We start from the raw sequence: 21,451 nt of genomic DNA on the forward strand, positions 1-21,451 counted from the left end.
AAAAACATGCTGTAATTGCTGACATCTAACGCCACAAAGTAGTGTGTGTTTACGCTTTATTATATTAGTACAGATAACTTAAAAACTACGCGGCTGATATTAAAAATTCTTACACCATTTTAATTAAAAAGCTACGGCATCGCTGAGTAACAGGCTACATTTCTTTCATGTGGACGAAGTCGCATAGTCATAAATAATTTACCTAATTAGAAAAAGACATATATAAGTTTGGGAATATTTTTTTCTATGTTTAAAAGAAAAATAAGCAACGCGTGTTTGAAATTTCATTTATTCAACATGTTGCCGGCCTCTTTAAATTATTTAGTTGTCCGCAGCGAGGCCGCCACCCTGCAACCCTCACACGAAACATTTACACCCCCCCTAACAAATTAAAACAACATTTCATTTAATTTGTTCACAGTTTACGTTTTTATTCATAAGAAGCGCCGTCTTGTGGCATATATGTGTCAAAACATTATGGGGACTAGATATTGTTATCGGAAGCTTTTTTAAGATCTCAACAATAGTATAACATTCTCAGTAATTCTATAATGTACGTACTACGAAATAATTTAGATTCAAAAAAACAAAAAAACTATATACAGAAACTTTCTTATTATTTAATAGTGGATTCTATTTTTAAAAGCTTTTAAAAAATTTCATACACCTAATACTAGCTTTAAAGCTAAGCTTTCAATCCATTGAAAGCTGTTAGGTTCTATATCGTACTTGCTAAACGGACTCGAATTTATTTTATCAAAGTTTTTTTTAGAAATCGGAGTGACGTCGTTTTATTTGGCTTTAAAGCTGTCTGTTATTTGTTTTGACATGCGCTGAAATGCACTTTATTTGTTTGGAAGCAGAGTTCATATTTGAACACAAACATATTCCTGAATGAAAAATTTAAAGGAAAAAAAAACTGCTAGAAAATGTATCTTTATGTATTGTATGGCCTGTTTCACACACATTATAATTAGTATAAGTCGTTTTTATGTATCTCTTAACGTATAAAACTCTCAAAATGTAAAAAATCACATTTCAATTACAAATGCATTAAAATCCTGGAGTAATTTCCTTATAGAGCCAAAAAGTTGCTCACAAATAACGACATGAGGCATCATATCATATGCAAACTCTCCGTAATCCAGGCTCGAGGGAAATCAATTCGAGCTACACTGCATAGTCATAAATATGGCACGTGCCTATGATCGAAATATGCCACTAACAGCTCAAGACATACTAACTATTTCCTGATTAAAAAACTGACCGAATAACCATCAGGAAATCTGAAGAATTTCTAAGATAGATTTCTCTTAAATTTAAAAAAATTGTGTCGCGCGATTTTGAGATAAACTATTTAACTACGTCGTAGTCTTTGACTCCAAAAATCAAACAAATCAAATAATCAAATAAATAAAAATAATAATCAAAAATGGGACCCATATGCAAGCATTATCTTTCGGATAAAAAAAGAATAATCAAAATCTGTCCAATAGCGGCGGAGTTTTACCGTAACACACATAAAAAAAAACATACAGACGAATTGAGTACCTCCTCCTTTTGGGAAGTCGGTCAAAAAGACATCGTAACAACATAGGACATTTCATAAAAGACCTCTTTAAGACCCGAGAACGCATCTGCAGTTCCTTTGATGCTTGTGAATTTTTAAAGGCGGTAAAACTCAGCTGAAAATACAAGAAACAAAGGGGAAAAAACAACTCATAGTAAATCAAATGGAATTTTTAAATGTAAAGTCACGTTTCGTGATATTTAGTAATTAAAATAATAACGTTAAAAGCTTAGCTAATAATTAATTCATGTGAAACACGATCCATTTATTATCATGAAATTAAAATTTTCCGTTCGTAATATAAAGGATATTTATTTATAAATGAGGTCAGAGGATCGACGATTTTACTGGAAATTATCACAAGGTTAAAACTTGGGTTTTTAAAATCTTTAGACCGCTTGTACACCCACGAACATCTCCATAAGCAGAGTTTTGTTGCTAGTTTCTCCCAAATTAGAATAAAACCACAAACACTTGACACTGGCCCAATCCACAGAGGGAGAGCCATAAACAAGAAATAGAATAGAACTTGGGTTAAATATTTTCGATTGAATTCGATATTTTCTCTATTACTTGCCATGTCTAATAACCCTAAGTATTTCTAAATCTACGTCTCATTTAAAACTTATCTCCTGTAACTTAATAATGTACTAATAATCTTTTAATAAGAAAGAGCAAATTCTATAGAAGTCTCTTTCAATACGACTATTTTAATTGAACGCTAAACCTCACAATGTAAAAAGACTTTACAGAAATTCAATGCTGCACAAAGGAATTGTTGGTTGTAAGAAAAAGAGCTGACGAGCGCTAATTAAGACCTTTCCAAAGACAATGCAGATTACACTATTAAATGCATGATGATGCATTTATACATCAGTCTTTTCTTTCTTACCGAATAGACTGTTTTGAAAAAACTTTTTTCTTCTTTTTTCCCCTTAATCTATCAACTTACTGCCTGTTTCATTTTATGATATTTAAAAAGAAAAAAACATTTAAAAACATCTTATGTCAATGTAATTGTGAATTCCCACTATCAAGACACTTGTATTAAAAGAAATTGTCTTTTGAAACCCTTACATAGACACATTGTAGAACTCGTCTGCGTTGTTTCCAAAGCAAGACATAGGCAAAGAAGCTATCTAATCCTCAAAAACCATCAGAAATTCCTCTAGTATTAAGAATGTGCGTAAACATCAATGATCAACTTCGTTGTTTGTTCCGTTCGTATAGCATTTCTGTTTTAAAAAATTCACCTTCCAGTATAACGTATATGGTTGTAGAGTACGCAATAACCAGTGGGCAGGGCCGTCCGTCGCTCAAAGCAAACGTAATTAACTCCTCCCGTCTCGATAACACGTCACCCAATTTATTGGCTACCATCGTCCTCGTAAATAACAAGTGAGTGACAACCCTTAATCTAAAAATTCTCCAATACCCGATTTTTCAACATTTAAAATGGGTTAAAACATTAAATTGAATGATGAAAAACAACTTGTTAGTTCACTTTGTTATTTATAACAAGAAAAATAAATATGCCTAGCTTTACTAAGCTAATCTAATGAAATGTTTCTATCCTAGTTAGATAAAACACTTAAATGCGCAATGCGGGGAGAGCATCAATTCTAATTCAGCAACAAACTGCATCCCAGCACGCAAGCATTGTTACAGCAAACATTTTGAAAGTTGACTCAACTATTGCTATGTGGTTCATATCTTTAACAAAAATAATATTTGTTAGAAAGGATGCAAGTATACATTTAGCGCTGGTATACTTGTCTAGTCCCCACATTGTCGCATTTTTTTACATTTATGTTATGTTTTTTTATTTTCTTTTATACTTCAACTTGGATTATTTCTTTTTACCCCATCTATACAGTGTTACAAGCTTACGCCAGAGACTCTTTTCGCGTGGGATTAAAAAAAACCTGTGTGCTCTTTCAGACTACGCTACCTATGCCTTTCAACAAGATCCGTTTAGGCTACAAACTCTAACAAACATCCACCCATCCAAACTTTCACGATTATAATTTTACTAGCTAACTGCTTTCCCACATTAGGGTTTTTATCCAAAATATTTACCCTCGAAGTTTAATGGCGTTAAAATATATAGCCTAAAGCGTGACGCAAGTGTAGGGCTTTTTATTAAAAAAAGAATAATTAAAAAATATGCTGTAATTGCAATTGCTTAGGCAACAAAGAAGTGTGTGTTTACGCTTTATTATAATAGTATAGATTTGAATTAGTAGGATAACTGTTGTGTTGTTTGCTGTAATAAATAGGGTTACAACGTGAGATATGTCAGGTGTCGCAAACATACGTGATGTGAATAAAGTATGTGAATACTGATACTCGTAAACAGCGGCCGATATACATCGATACTGTATGCTATAATTTCGTAACTATAAATAATCATTTCTTCTTCGAATGCGTTTTTTTTATAATATAAGGTGGCAAACTAGCAAGCGGCCACCTGAATCCACCGAATTGGAAAGCGACCGCTGCCCATAAACATCCGCAATTGCAGATGCGTTGCCTACTCTTAAAAGACGGAGGAGGAGACGCACATAAAGAGGACATTTCCCCTTCCTAGGCGTTTCCAATAAACATTCTCAACTTACATTTTAACATGAACCTATTAAAAAATCAAAATAATTCAACCGTATATTCTTAAAAGAATGTCTAATAAGACAAGATAGTATTTTCTTTAAAGATTTGTAAAGAAAGAAATCTCAGTACAATGTAAAGGACCACAAACGTCTCAACAATGCTGCCCCGGACCGGAACAGTTCACTCTTTGTAACAGAGATTAGGAAAATGTTTACTTGTACTGTTTTTATTAAAATTGTGTTTATTTTAAACATTTCTTTATTTTTTAAAAGTATTAATTTACATTAGAATCTTTCGAATGGTAGCACGATTTCTCATTCGATCAACCAATTCGAGGAAAAAATTCCAATGAGTTGATTGAATCGATCAACCGGTCCAACGGGAAACAACCATCAGTTCGCACGCTTACCATCATGCTCTGTAATTGTTATAAAAATAGTACACTAATTATTGTTTTTATAATGCATGGATCGCATAACGCATATTATGCATATGCAAGTAAAATTGTTGAAACAAATGCTATAATTGTATGTATAGTAATGTAGGGTAGCGTTGCAGATACTGTACATTATGCAAACTTAATAACAATTGCAGCAGCGCTGCCTTACTGCGTTTTTATTTCTTTTTTCAACACTCTAAATTCTATTTACGACTTCGCTAGGATATGAAAGGAATGCAGAAATGTAGAACAGCATGTTATTGTTGCTTATATAATGAGAGTTACTTATCTAATCTTTCGTAAAATAAATTTATTGTAAGCTAGCTAGTGTCTGAAAGACTTTATTAATTAGACTAGATTTCGCTTGCGACTCTGTCCGCGTGGAATTAAAAAATAACAAAGGAGTCTATGTGTTCTTCCAGACTATCCTCTACATCTATGCCAAATTTTATGGAGATACGTTTAGCAGTTTAGGCTACAAACAGCCAGCCATCTCAACGTTCGCATTTATAATATTAGTATGATTTTAAATAACAAATGACCGTAAAGATGTTAATATAAAATTTCCGTTGTTTTAATAATAAATGAACTCGTAGAAATTTAATTAAAACTTCAAAGTTATTAATTGCTATGTAACAGATCGATTCAGTTCAAATTTTGCGAAATTATTTTCATAGAAATCAATCACAAGCAATTTATTAAGGCGGGTTATTTCGTTGTTTAAGGTGTGGTTTTACTATATCCGTGCATATAACATTTACACTAATAAATCATCATCATCATCTCCCCTGCCTTATCCTACTACCGTAGGATCGGCGCGCCGGTTTTCGTCCTCCAAATAACTCTATCATCCGTCATCTCAGTCATCACTCCCCTCTTGATCATGTCACCTTTCACGCAATCCATCCATCTCTTTCTAGGTCTACCTCTACCGGGGTACCCCTCCACCTAAATGTACACTAATAAATGTATGAAGAAACAATTTCTTTCAACAAAAGAATTTCTTTTTTTTCTTTCAATTATGAGGGCGCAAATTATCAGAAAAGGAAATAATTCATTACTATTCACAAATTCCGATAAATCTATAATTTAAATTGCTAAAATATTGTTTTATCTTTGATGTATAAAATAACAAAGTTTGTAATATTTTCAAAACAAAACAATACTTGAATTTCATACGAATATTTTCTAAACAAATAAACTTTTTCAATAGTAATAAAAAAGCGTATTTGAACCACTTTATACAGACCGTGTGCTGGTTTTGTTGTTTTAGGTTATCTTCTATTCATACGTTAGAGATATTATTCCGGAAAAATGTTTAGTTTTCTCTCATACCGAGAGATAGCGCTGCGGTCGGCACATTTGTTTTGTTGAACAATGTTTATTCTAGTCCTAAATAAGGATTACAATGGAATAGAAATCTGTTTTATACAGTTAGCTGTTCCCGTGCGACTTCATTCGCATAAAATTATGAAAATTTTATTTTGTTGTTTACATATGTCAAATTATCAATTACAAATGTCAAAGTGACATGACATTATGACAAACCATGGCAACCTTGATTCCTTGATGTTGTTTTTATCCAAAATATTTACAAATTTCATCGAGATCCGTTCAGTAGTTTAGGCTACACACTCTAACAAACATCCATCCATTTATCTAAACTTTCGCATTTATAATATTAAAATATGGAGTATAGAGCAAGTTTCTACATTGTATACAGTAGATAGTGATGTCGCCTGTATTTTCCGGCTCGGAAATGCTATTGGTAACAGGAAATTGTCGTTTATCATATATGAGATATTCCATATACAAAGGTTCCTCGTAGTAAATTGTTGTAATATAGAGATGATTATATTTGCAAATTATGATTAACTAGCTTTTGTCCGCGACTCCGTCCGCGTCGAATTAAAAAAGGGAGTATCCTATGTTTTCTTCCAGACTATCCTCTAGATCTATACCAAATTTCATTGAAATTCGTTCAACCGTTTAGGCTACAAACTCTAACAAATATCCATCCTCAATTCTCATTTATAATATTAATAAGATATTAGTATATTATTCTATTTAAAAGGTTAAATTAGTAATTATTTTTATTACAAACTAGCTGTTCCCATGCGGTTTCATCCGCATGAAATTATGAAAATTTTATTTTATTGTTTACATTTGTCAAATTATCAATAGCAAATGTCAAAGTGACATTACATGGGAAACCTTTCAATCTTATTCTCTTAATGTTGGCAGCAACTTATGATCTCTTTCCCACATTAGGGATTTTATCCAAAATATTTACCACCTAAGTTTATTGGCGTGAAAATATATAGCCTAAAGCGTGACGTAAGTGTAGGGCTTTTTATTAAAAAAAGAATTATTCAAAAATATGCTGTAATTGCTGACATCTTAGGCAACAAGGAAGTGTGTGTTTACGTTTTATTATATTAGTGTAGATATATAATATAGATTTGAATAAACTAACTAGATAACAAAGCTGTGTTTTCATAGCGAATTTTGTTAAAAAAAGTAATAGCTTAATCTATATTTAAAACGGTTAATTCCACTTAACTGAATGTTAACATTCCGTCAACCATAAATCGGGATTTATTTTTAGAGTTTAGATTGCGATAGATTTGGGGAAAGAGAGGGTGTGTAAGAAATGTTGCCATACAAAGAATGAATTAGTGTAATTCCTATAGTATTCTAGGTCAAAAGGCAGTCTATTTAACAGGCTTTACCCAGTGGCAATAAGAAAGTAACAATCCGTTTATATTTAGTGGGCAATCGTGATAATACTGCGGTGTAGAAAAAGGTCAAAGTTATTTTATCGTGTAAATTGCTGTAGCGTTTTAATGGACGATAATTACGACCTTACTGTATTACTGTGTAAAGTAAATATTTATGGGTCAGATAAATAATTTATTTATGAATTCTTTTGAACAGAAGTTTTTTATTTGAAAGATGGGAAATGCCAGTTAACTGTGAATTAAAAATTCGAAATATAATTCAAACTTTTTCAAGGGTTGATTTTTTATGGTCCAAATTTAAAGTAAGAAATGATTGTGCGATGATTCAAAATTCAGATGTTTTAATGATTTTTGAAAGAGTGAGTGAGTGATGAGACGAATGAGTGAGTGAATGAACGAAGAAAGTACAGTAATTTTGTTATTGTTACGTTTATATTTTGGTATATTAAATAAAATTGTTAGAGTAACATTTCCATTTTTCGTCTCTTACTCAAATACCCGAAAATATAATTACCCTATGTTTTAAGCACAAGATCTTGGTACATGTGGGCACATATTCACTGAATATCAAACGAGATTAAAATGTAAGAAATAAATTACTTTGAGAGGGGAAACGCTTCAAGTAATCTTGATAAACAAAAGTAATAAACGTTGTACGGATTAATCTTACAAAGATAAATATTTCAGTGCAGATAAAATGTTTCTCCCGAAAAGATTTACTTTATTTAATTACATATTACATATAAACTAGCTGTTCCCATGCGACTTCATCCGCATAAAATTATAAAAATTTCATTTTATTGTTCACATTTGTCAAATTATCAATTGCAAATGTCAAAATGACATGACATGATGTCAAACCATGGCAACCTTGCTTCCTTGATGTTGGCAACAACTTATAGTCTCTTTCCCACATTATGATTTTTATCTAAAATATTTAGCCCCCTAAGTTTAATGACGTCAAAATATATAGCCTAAAGCGGGACGCAAGTGTATGGTTTTTTATTAAAAAAAGAACTATTCAAAAATATGTTGTAATTGCTGACATCTTAACAACAAAGAAGTGTGTTTTTACGCTTTATTATAAAAGTATAGAAGTATAGATTATTTAAACTACATTTGCAAATAATTGTCGGAATTAAAAAACAAATATTTAACAAAAGTCTTACAGAACTTAGCGTGTAAAGTTAATTGACTTAAACGGCTTAAGCTGTAAAATTCTGAATCCACACGCTGCGATGTTAAACGTCAGTTAACAGGAAGATTTATCACCGCTTTTAACTTCTCTTGTTTATGCCTTTTTCATTATCCCTGAACCTTTAATTACTTGCTCATTCGTAGACTGTTCATGCGGTAAATTGCCTAAATCTGTTTCCTTTATTCCAATGAATATGAGTTTTAACTTAAAAGTGTGGGCGTCACAACCATGTTATTCTTAAATAAAATATAGTCTTCTGTACCTCTTATGTTTTCTTCAAATTTTCACTTAACCTTACCAACATGGCCGTCGTGTCGTCGAGCTAATGCAACACCCTTATTTTTGGCATCCGACTATTATCCGATTATTAACATAATAAACAGAATTACGACATCTTAAAACCATGACATAAATATGTAAGTAATGTTTTTGGATCACAATTACAAAGCTTATATCATTATTTCAAATTATCACAAATGGTATTGATTTATGCACAGACTAAAAAATCTTCAAGAATACAGAATACATGGTTCTGGCGATGAAAACTATGTCCCTCTCTATTAGATGTAAAATTTAATCTGTGGCAACATTTTTTTTTCTCTGTTCTTTTAATGGCTGGCGGAGTACTACTTATTTTATTGTCCATGTGTTATATTTGTAATAAGAAACTTAAGTAAAGAATACAACTGAATAACTAATTCGCTAGTACGAAACTATTATTTCAAGTGTACATTACATAAAATGTATACGTTATGTTTCCACAATTATTATAGCAATTATATACCTAGTGCTGGTAGGTCTAAAAAGACCCGCCACACACTGGCGGAATATCATTGGGGGCGCATTTCGGCCCGCCTCACCAGATGAATTATGATTTTACTTACCGCAGTAAACGTAATTAACATTAAATTATAAATCAGACGCAAAAATACTCAAATTTCGTACATTAAAATATTTTATAATATTCACAACACAGTATGAAATTATTTAACATCTTAAAACTAACAACAATCTGTTTATTTTTAATTTAAATTAAAAAAAAAATTACAAACCAAACAAATAATCATAGAATTGTTTCTTGCATCCTTAGTTTTTATAATGTAACACAAAGTTAACAATTAAAATATAAAAACAATAACATATCTATTTATTAAAAACAAAATCATATAGAACCCAATTCTCTTTCATACATTTTCGAGTACATTCTTTTAGGGTCATACATTTCAACCAATTGGTTCCAATAGTTGTTTTCTCTACGTATGAGGTGTTTTATGACTTTCTTTATAGAACGTCGTTGTCTGTCTGTACATTTCACGCATCCACTCTGCAACGCTTCGGTTATATGAGCTGGAATGTAGTTAAAGAATTAAATTCCCTACCCACTTGGAATCAAGAAAACAGCATACTGTCACTGTAAGAGCTTATTTGTTGCTAAGAACGCATTTGTTGCTATGATACATTTTGATCTAATTGTGATCGTAAAATATTTCACTGACATGGGTATTAAATTAATGTTCTTGACTGTAGATAACATTTTTGATAGACGCCATTAAAAGGTGGACTAATAAAAATTTACCTTCCATTACTAAAGGTAAGAAAAATTTTATCATCTCTATTAAATCTTTCAAGAATGAAGATAGGCATTTTTACGATGTATTGATGTGCATTCGAGTCCTTTACTTCCTTTTCAATGTAATGAATTTTTATTAAACACTACCTTTCACCCGCGACTCCGTCCACGTGGAATTAAAAAAAAACAATATGAGTAGCCTATATGTTCTTCCAGACTATCCTCTACATCTATACAAAATTTCATCGAAATCCGTTCAGCAGTTTAGGGTACAAACAAACATCCATCCATCTAAACTTTCACATTTATAATATTAGTATGATTTATTAAACTAAATATATAGGTTTATGCTCTATAACATCTACAACAATAGTTCAATAAGAAAAAATAAAAACACTCACATTTCAGCTCTTTTCCTTCCGGTGTACAACGGCCCTTATTCAATACACATTTAACATAAGCAATGAACAACCTTCTGTTAGCTATGACGTCATCCACGTTCATAGAGTCATATCTGTCAGTGTATGTGTCAGCTTTGATCATAACCACGCTAGCTATCACAAGAATAGGTAGGAACAGCATTCTGGAAATTAAAAATGGGTTTGTGAATGAAAATATAAAAAAAGGCTTTATGGTTTCACGAAATTTCACATTTTTTGAAATTTTTTTGTAAACTTTTTGAATCAAACTAATTGGGTAAATATAGTAAGAGGTTATCTTATTTACATTAAGATATTGACTTTAAACAAATCATATTATTATGTACACAAAATAAAAAAAAACAAAATTGTTACGTTTACTTGCAATTTTTTTGTGTATTTTGAGTGAAAAAATAAATTATAACATATAAGTGTGTCACTATTAATTTTAATTTATATTTGTTTCAGGTAAGTTATAGTTGGCTGGAAGTGAAAAAAAATATAAGAAAAAATCCATACTTGAAGTAGCGGTACACAATAAACAACCTTCTTTCACTAGAAAACAATAGAACTGTGCTTTTAGTAGCAATTTCAACGTTTTTATATTTTTATTATATCCTTAGTGAATCTCCTTGTGATGTGATTACATTGAAAAAATTCAATAGGTCGGGAAACAATGACTGTTTCAACGGATTTTCCTATTTATCGAATAAAGGATTTGGTTTGAATGAAATGAAGAAATAATTTTGAATGCGTAATTACTTTATTTGATGCAATCTATATTTATTTACAAATTTGTCAGGGGTAGTCAAGCAAAATATTCGGAAGTTTTTTTAAAAAAAATCTATTTTTCGCTAGCCCCGATTATCGTAAAAAACATTTTGAAGCACAAACCTTCGGAACATTTTTTTTAAAATATAAAGGGAACTCTGATATATTTATATAGCTACAAATTATCCTTAAATGAAGCTGAATGTGGCTTGAAAGCCGCAAGTTTGTCACCCCTGATATGTAGGTGTTCACTTAAATATTAAGTTTCTAGAGGAATTATTTTAGCTGTAAAATAAAAGTATTGATTACTTCAGGTGCATAACAAAACATAATATTTACACAGGGTGTTTAGAAAATTTGTAGAACTATTAGTAATGTTACCTTGACCTAGGTTTGATCAACGTAGATTAAATGAATAATTACATCATATAATTAAAACCTTCCTTGGCCTTAGTTTGCATAAACCTTTATTAATTCAACACTGTAAGAGTATTGTTTTATTTTGCATGATTTATCTATCGTTTTTTAAACATGAATATAGTTTCTAAAGCATTACATGATTGTAATTTTTAAGATTATTTCGTAGCGATATTACTTCGAATTGAATTTATATAAACGTCATCTCGAGGCTTCCCTCCTAGATAATTTAATAAATAAAAAGAGGTATAAAAAATACTCAGAATAAGACCACTACAATGGCATCTGCGCTCCCCTCTAGACTAGCTTTGATCATCGCCTGGGGACTTCAATGTGATATTACGTAAGAAGAAAAAAAAATATATTACAGATCTAGTTGTAAAATTTTATATTAAGATTTTTTCTTATATCTATACTAATATTCCAAAGAGGAAAAATTTGATTTTTTGTAATTTTGTATGTTTTGAAATAAATCAAAATATACTGGGCCAATTTTAAAATTTCTTTCACCGATAGATAGATTTATCTGTGAATAACATAGGTTATATTTTTTTAATTTCACACGGGCGAAGTCGCGAGTATTAGCTAGTACTATATATTTTTAAAATTCCTATGTCGTGCTGTGGAAACGTTTTTAATTCGTCTTTACTCAGCGGACCTTGTAATACGATAAAAGGAAACGTGCTCAGAATTTATTTCGTTTGAACCAATAATATTGAATCATTTCTCTTAACACGCTTTCTCTTTCTCTCAATAAGTATTATTTAATAGTAAACCATAAAGAAATACATAATTTACCCGACGTTCTTACGGTGAAGGAAAACATCGTGATGCAACCTGCGCATATCGGCGCTGAAATTCAAAGATATGTGTGAAGTCAACCAACCCGCACTTGGCTAGCGTGGTTGATTATGGCCTAGTCATCCTAACTTTAGGGTAGGCTCCGAGCCCCTCGGTGGGGACGTATAGTGAGCTGGTGATGATGAAACCATAAAGAAAATAGAAAATACTTTAACACTACGCGCGAAAATATGTATACTTTGTACGCGACTACATCTGAAAAAATAATAAAAATAACATAGCCCTTGTTACTCACTGATAACGTAGCTTTTTAATGGTGAAAATTTGAAATCGGTCCAGTAGTTTTTGAGTTATTTCGATACATACAAAAATACAAATTCTCTTTATAATATTAGTATAATTATACTCGTAGATAAAGGAAAAATACCCAAGACTAGTACTCTACGACTCGTTGTACATCACAATACTTAAATCGATTTTATTTTTTTTGTTCTGAAATAGCAATCTTTTAAGTAACTTGTATGAATTTGGTCTTATCTCATTGTGAAATCTATAAAATACTATCAAAACATAGATAATATATTTTCAAGCGCCAATAGCCTAATGGTTGATCTCGAGGTCGAGGGTTCGAATCCCGCCATTCGACTATTGTGAACCATATACTAGCACAAGCCTAGAGCTTAGTTGTATTGGTTAAAGGAAATATTAGTAAATTAACAAAAATCTACTAATATTTTTTCTAAACAAAAAAATTCTTCAACTATTTATATTTGTCTTTCAAATAAAAACCAGAATAACACCGTGAATTATTTCCTGGTTAAGCCGTTGTTTTCAATTTACAACCGCTTTGTATAAAACTTTACATTTGTATTGCCAATTTATCGCACCCTATTTAACTTAATTGCTAAGTCAATTAAGTACCAAAAGTTGCTGAGTAAAATTTCAACTTAGACTAATGATGCATAAGTTCTTGTCCAAAGTATTAAAAGTAATTTATCATAAAGATAAGGTGTAGCAATTTATTTTATTTATTTTTATTTTGAAAAAAGTTTATATTTCAGATAAAGAATTAAAAAAGTAACTACAGCAAATAGCTATATTAATCTAATTTCCGTACTCAAAGTTAAATTGATAAAAAGCTTACTTAAATAGTCGCTTAGTGTAGTGACATTGTAACTTAGGGTGGGGCAGTAAATCTCTACATTTTGTTAAAAAACACAACATTCTCTTCCGTATAAATTCCACATAAATCGTTCTTTAAAAATACTGATAAAATGATGGCAAAATACATAGAAGGCGGCTGTTACAGGAAGATATTCAAATTAATTCACCCTACATAAGACGTTAAAATGAATTTCACCGTATCAGTATAAAATATTACATTTTTTTCGACGTGGTAACCTCTTGTGAAACAACGGCTGCACGCATGTAACAGCATGACTAATGGTTTCCCAGCTACTTTTAACCAATAGATAGTTTTTGGTTCGATAAAATAATATGCGTTTCCGAATTACGTCACTCAAGTTATAAATTTAAATTTATAACGACCGAACAGTTATGAATCATTAGTTAATTAGAAAATAAATGGAAATTTCAGAAACCCAGCATATGTCACGTTCCATTTGAGCCACACGTGGAAATGAGAGCATGGAACAAGCGACAGAGACCCAATCGGACTGAACTTCGGCTCGAGACGTTATCAAGTAAATTTATTATTTAAAATAATACCTCGTAGTACTAACAAATGTCACCTGATTAAGGCAATGCTATGGCCACATAGAAGGTAAGCTCGAAGTAACTCCACGCGTCGTTTGAGTGTGTGCTAAATTCTATTCCTCAACTTTCACCATTTTGTTATAAGAAAACATGGAAGTAGATTTACCGGAGGAGGGGTCATAAAGGAAGGGTAAATATATAGCTAGACTGGTTTGCTTGAGAAACATAAAGATTAAAGTGACACAAAGTTGGGAACTGAACGTGTGATGAACAAATCCTTGCGCGTCCAAAGTTACTGTGACTTACACTTAAAACTTACTGGTAACTTACAAGTACTTTTTATGACCCTAGTTTTCTGGCAAATGTTCATTAAAAACTTTTACCCTATTTCAACGGATTTTACAATATTGCATCAGAAAATTTACTCCTGCCTTTTTTAAGCGTCTAAAAAGTAACATATAAAATACTGTTCCCGTGCGGCTTCATCCGCATGAAATTATGAAGATTTTATTTTATTGTTTACATTTGTCAAATTATCAATAACAAATGTCAAAATGACACGACATGACATGACAAACCTTAGCAATCTTTCTTTCTTAATGTTGGCAGCAACTTATGGTTTTTTCCCATATTAGGGTTTTCATCCAAAATATTTACCCCTAAGTTCAGTGGCGTGAAAATATATAGCCTAAAGCATGACGCAAGTGTACGGTTTTTTATTACAAAAACAATTATTCAAAAATATGCTGTTATTGCTGACATCTTAGGCAACAAAGAAATGTGTGTTTACGCTTCATTATAATAGTATACGAGTACAGTATATATTTAAACATGACTTACGTTTTCACGTCTAAAGAAAAATGTACTTTATAAACCACAATGTCTGTTCTTAATTGTTTATTATGTTTGTATCGCCAGCGCGGGATCACACAATACACTTCTACATAAATAATAGAACAAGTGAAATGTTCAAAAAAATAAATCAAACTGGTACAGCAATGTAATGCTTCTGATTGATTTAAAACTCGCATTCGTTTAGCTTTACACTTCGTTAATTCCATACTGATTTCATGATGTTCAGTATTGGCTGATTGAATTAAATATTTTTATTTGAAGAATTACTAAAACAGTTTTCTGTTCGACTTGGCACCGTTTCTATATTTAAAATATTTGATTGTAGAAACAATGAATTCGGTACAGTTTTGAAATTCAAAGAATATTAGCAAAGAAACACATTTGATATTTGATGTCATTGATCACTTCAAGTAAGTGGCATATTATAATCAAGAGTACCCCAAACCAATGTAATAATATAAGGTGGCAAACGAGCAATCGGCCACGGAAATTGGAAGCGACCGCTGCCCATAAACATCCGCAATTGCAGATGAGTTGCCTACCCTTAATTGACGGAGGAGGAGACGCACATAAAGAGGACATTTCCCCTACCTATTCGTCTACCACACCGTCAAATCTACTTTTCCATCCCATATATACCTCTTAAGAAAAGGGTGGAAAGAGAAAGGGACTAAAATTAGGCCTCCAGCACTCATCAGACGAAATGCGGAATTGCTTCCACTTCACGCCTGTTTTCTGTGTGGCCGTGGTATTACACCGGGCGAGCTGACCCATTCGTGCGAAGATGTTAAAGCGGCCTCTAACACTGTTACTATTAATGTAGAAACAAGTCAAGTGTTAATACCGCGCTAAACGAAGGTCTATTGTCTCTGTCTACCCCTTTGGGGTCCAGGTGTGAGAGATTCATCACAATAGTGTCCTTAAGATCCATTATTGTTCTACTCGTACTATCGTTGTAATGGCGTTGCTTTTAAAAATACAAAGAAAATATCGAAACAATATTTTTAAAGCGAAGCCGTAAATCAAGCGTAGCGTTCAGCATGACCGCGAACAAATAAATTTACAAAACGATCAAAAGGAACAAAGAAACCTTCCGTTTTGTTGTTTATTTATGGAAAATTTTCAAAGTAAACCACTTTTTAATAGACGATCATCCATCACACGCTGATTACGCTTTGATAACAATCACTTATATTAAAAATAATTTCACTACTACTTCTACTTCTGATTTTACAACTAGTCATCTAGTTATCAGACGTCTTGTTGAAAGCAAGACCTATTTTGTCCTGCAACACAAGAATAACAATAGTTTCACACGAAACAGATTAGCACCTCCTCAAAGGCCGGCAACGCATCTGCATTTACTCGTGTATTGCGGGTGTCCATGGGAGTCGATGAACATCTCGGTGCTCCCGCTGCTCGTTTGCCCCCTCTCTTATAAAAATAAGTAAATGTTGGAAGTGTGTTCAAACAATATCTATACTGCACTGTACGTTATTTTCAGCTCGCCTGGAGAAATCTAAATAACATTTTTTAGGGGAAATACTTATTATTATCTCAATTTCTACTTCTATTCAAAAATACGTCCTGATTGTTAATTTTTTCCTGTTAACATGTTAAACATCTAAAGTACGTCCAACGAGAAGCGATATCAAAAGTAGCAGCGATACCATAAGATAGAAAGAGATAGATATAGATTGTCAACTCCACAGTTCAACTTCCAGTAAAACGTACGAAAAATAATCTACCAACATAAGCGAATGTTTGAATTAAACATAATGAATAACTTCATCTGAGTTGTTTTTCGTAGTGCATCTGTGGCCGACGCTTGGCGCGAGCGTCCAATATTGCGGATACAAACTTAAGTTGGAACAGTACCAAAGTTGCGGACGTAACTTAAGACGGTCGCAAATAGTGTACTTTTCAGTATTTATAGCTGTTATTTTGTATAGATAACGTTAAAGCATTTTTAATAGCGTAAGAGAAATTCTTTGGCCGTCGACTTTATTTCATCAGCAGTTGATTGCCATACACGGACTTTTGGTTGATAGTTGCCGTTTAATCTTGCTAATAAATTCTATAGGTTCTGTCTACTTGGAGTAGTCTTTTATATCGATAGAGCGGGCACACCATTGAGTAAACAATCGCATTGTTGTGCGATTGTCGATTGTTTCGCAGCCAATTCAACTGTTTAGTTGCACAACTAAAAATTGAGTAGTGTGCGAACCTCCATATAAGCTCCTATGAATCAAAGCGAGACTAAACAGTTCTGCGGTGGTTTAGTTTCAAGTGTGTGGACTCTAACATTTTACTTTATTCGTTTAATTGATTTCATCTTTATACATTTTGTCTTAGTATCATTAGATTATAAAAGTTTATTTTAAATTTTAACTCTACTCTTCCGGGAGCTAAAGCTCAACCCGTCCGATGTAGGCATAATTATGTCAATATTGGCTGAGCCAGCATCTGAAGCGGCTGTACGATTATGCCAGCTCGTTTCTTACGATCTACTGACAGCACTATGGGATTGACATGTCCCAAGACAAAAATCCCCTTTACCTAACTAAGATTAAAAAAAAAAACTTACATTACATTTTAGCTTACATTGATCAAATTATAACAATAGCTTTTCTGGAGTAAAATTCAATAAATCTTTTGATATAACATAGGCCGCTATACAAAGTCTTGTTTCAAACTTTGCCTTGATTTAAATGATTGAAGCGACTGTACCCAAGCTTTATATTAATTTGTTTAACAAACAAGTTACTTTGATTTGTAAATTTGAATTAGTTAAACTTGATTTCGTATGTATTTCAAACTAACTGTTGCCTGTGACTTCGTCTACTCAATATTAAAATAAAAAATAGCCTATATGCTCGTCTATGTCAGCTTTTCTTCAGTGATAGTTCTGTCAAAATCGGCCTGATTCTTTCCGGAGATAACTTGCGTACTGACAAAAAAATTTAAATGCTAATTTCGTTATCAACAACGTAAATACATCATCTTCCCGATATCTGATATTTTACATTACAAACAGACACTACAATTTTATTATATGTATAGATAGATATAGAGAAAACCAACATTTGATACGTAAAATTCAATTAAACAAAATCAACAGTTACAAAGCTTACATTTAGAATTGAAATAAAAAAGATTGAAAACAAAAGACGATAAAAAAAAGTAAAATCCACAATTGACTTTTATACAAAATGTTTAGAAAGCTTTAAGGGTTCTTGAATCTGTTTACATTTAATTTAATTTGTCGCCTCATTGATTAAGGGATACAATTACGACCCTTGTTGAATGGCTCGTGTAAGGATCCTTTAGCTACACTAACTTGAAAGGATATCTTATACAGATTGTAGGTTATAACTCTGTTCATTGGTACATTTAGATGAAAAGGAAATTGACAATTATATCCTCTTGGTTTATAAACTATGTACAATAATTAGTACATTTAAAACTAAAATACTACTTAAAACAGTCTGAAGGATCTTTAACTATTTCATGAACAGACATTTTAAGAGGAGCTTAAAAGAAAGTCGTGGATGAAATTTAAAAATAGAAACAAAGTCTTTGGAGACGTGATATTTTAATAACTAATCCTTTTTTTTTGTAATATAATACAAGGTGGCAAACGAGCAAGCGGCCACCTAAATCCACCAAACTGACAAAGCGACCTCTGCCTGTAGACATTCGCAATAGCGGATGTGTTGCCTACCCTTAATCGACGGAGGAGGAGACGCACATAAAGAGGATATTTTCCTATGCGTCTCCTGCACCATCAAATTCACCTTTGGGCCTTTTTATATATCTTTCCATGATTTTTCGTATTATTTTCGTACTGGTCTAGTTTGTTTACAAACGTTTTAAAAAGAATTTCTTTAAATAGAGTATGTTACGAAAGTATCGTATTAAAAATAGAAATGAAATAAACGTCGATGTTTTTATAACACCTCTAAAAGCTTTTAACGCAGCGATCGTTTTAGGTTAACTTTGATTGATTTCTTTTATATCGAGCAAGTAAACTATAATTCATTTCATAAACAAATATAAAACCTATCCCAACTAAGAATCTTATATTTTAAATCTACGTGAAAGATAAAGTTGTTATTTCGACATATCTTTCTTTGCATTATTTGACTTTAAGTTTAAACTAATATTTAAATCATACTAATTATACTAATATTATAAATGGGAAAGTTTAGATGGATGGATGGATGGATGTTTGTTAGAGTTTGTAGCTTAAACAACTGAACGGATTTCGATGAAATTTGGTACAGATGTAGAGGATAGTCTGGAAGAACACACAGACTACTCACTTTTGTTTTTTTTTATTCCACGCGGACGGAGTCGCGGGCGAAAGCTAGTAATTAATAACATCTCTAACTATTAACAATTAAAATAAACTAGCTTTCGCCCGCGACTCCGTTCACGTGGAATAAAAAAACAAAAGTGAGTAGTCTGTGTGTTCTTCCAGACTATCCTCTACATCTATACCATATTTCATCGAAATCCGTTCAGCCGTTAAGGCTACAAACTCTAACAAACATCCATCTAAACTTTCGCATTTATAATATTAGTATGATTAAAAAGCGTATGATTGGCGCACACTGTCGAAAAATGGCATTTTTTCACTTACGCCAATTTGCGTAGGGGCCGAAGATTTGTAACATCATATATGATCGATATATGTAGCAATAACAACGTCTAGACAGACACAAACTTTAGCGATTATTACCAACTGTTCGTTCCAACTCTAATGGCTGTCTACAAGAACATTCTTTTACAAAGTTTCTTATGAGATTGTTTGTAATGTTAACCTTTCATACGCAGTCATCTATATCTATACTTCTTTAATATCTATACTAATATAACAAAGCGTAAACACACACTACTTCGTGGCATAGGATGTCAGCAATCTCAGTATATTTTTAAATAATTTTCTATTTTAACAAAAAGACTTACATTTACGATAAACTCAATACACGCTTTAGGATATTTATTTTCACGCTAAACTTAGGGTATAAATAAATTGGAAAAATAGCCTTCATGTGGGAAAGGGACCATAAATAAGGTGCCAACATCAAAGAAGCCAGGTAGCTATGGTTGTTATTTGTGCATTTGATTTGTACATTTGTATTTAAAAATTTCACACATGTAAAAAATTAAACAAAACCTTAATATTTCATGCGAATTTAGTCTCGGAATAGCCAGTTTCTTATAAACTGGAATAATACTATTGTTTGAGTATTAAATATATTTTTATATAAAAAAATCCAACTTAATAAACATTTACAAGAAAGGTTTTAATATTCAGTGTTCGGTATAAAAATGGCGAAGAGTTCTTGTTCGTTTTCAAATAATAAAGGCTATAATTTATTTATGTCTTAGAAAAAGTTTACAAACATTTTATTCCAAATCTTGAAATGTAATTAAAATGTAACAGATGTATCAAGCGATCAAATTGTTTCCAAAACAAAAGATTCAATCAAACTTTTCATTCAGAGTCGTGCTTCTTGTTGGGTTCGGAATTTCTAATCATAGTTAAAAACTTGATTTCAACACCCTGAAAGGCTTAAACTTTGGTAAAGACAATGTTGCTTTGTTTGTGAGCTTTTTAATTTTATTGTAACAAATAAATATGCGAAAAAAGCATAAGGTAATAAGATACAAAGGTGACCATAAACATATATACGGTATTCTAATATTATAACGAGGAAAGTTTTGTACTTTTGTATATATTGAAATAACTCAAAAACTACTCGGCTGATTTTAAAAATTCTTTCACCGTTAGAAAGAAAATTTATCTGCGAGTAACATAGGTTATATTTTTATTGTATTTTAATTCCACGCGGACGAAGACGCGAGCAACAGCTAGTGGTAGATAAAGGTGCATTTCCACGGGACGCGGCAAAGAGGTAACAGTAATGACAAACAGCATTATTTTCCATTATTTATTTGACGTACTATCCGATATATGACTGCAATTGTCGCGCGAACTCTTAATGTCTACCTTAGTGTAGATTTAACACTAGAGTAACTATAATTTATGGGGGCCAAGAGTGTTCGCACGCTTTTCACGAAAACTATCGCACAACTATTGTGCGATTGTCGATTGTTTAGCAGCCATCAACTGTTTAGTTGCACAGCTAAAAATCGAGTAGAGTTCACCTCTATATAAGCTTATAGGAATGAAAGCGAGACTAAACAGTTATGCGATAGTTTACTCAAAGGTGCACGCTCTAAAGACTGAGACCTCGATTTTTCCGTTCTTACTTGTTCACTGTTCTTTGTTACAAATGTTCTTGACTAACATCATCCACTTGCCCTTATCACTTATG

General features: G+C 32.1%; 2 protein-coding genes across 6 annotated transcripts in view; one reads left to right on the top strand and one right to left on the bottom strand.

Annotated features, from left to right (window-relative positions):
* LOC106102355 (transient receptor potential cation channel trpm) overlaps window positions 1–21,451 on the top strand; it is a 121,239-nt gene that overhangs the window by 50,763 nt on the left and 49,025 nt on the right. The gene's annotated exons all lie outside the window — the stretch shown is intronic.
* Window positions 9,022–11,120, bottom strand: LOC106102360 (ejaculatory bulb-specific protein 3-like). Its single transcript, XM_013281806.1, has 3 exons — window positions 11,064–11,120; window positions 10,527–10,708; window positions 9,022–9,902 (listed from the first exon to the last, which is right to left on the bottom strand). The coding sequence occupies exons 2-3, from the start codon at window positions 10,705–10,707 to the stop codon at window positions 9,718–9,720; spliced, it is 366 nt and encodes a 121-aa protein (XP_013137260.1). The 5' UTR covers window position 10,708; window positions 11,064–11,120; the 3' UTR covers window positions 9,022–9,717.

This window comes from Papilio polytes, unplaced genomic scaffold, assembly GCF_000836215.1.
Source record: "Papilio polytes unplaced genomic scaffold, Ppol_1.0 DF823923.1, whole genome shotgun sequence".
In the NCBI taxonomy this organism is placed as follows: Eukaryota; Metazoa; Arthropoda; class Insecta; order Lepidoptera; family Papilionidae; genus Papilio; species Papilio polytes.

What these genes read in the sequence shown, in the direction of transcription:
- LOC106102360 (XM_013281806.1), bottom strand. Translation starts at nt 10,707, where the DNA reads ATGCTGTTCCTACCTATTCTTGTGATAGCTAGCGTGGTTATGATCAAA. An exon ending in GGAAGGAAAAGAGCTGAAAT is followed by an intron (nt 9,903 to 10,526) that starts GTGAGTGTTTTT and finishes ACTACATTCCAG; the next exon opens with CTCATATAACCGAAGCGTTG.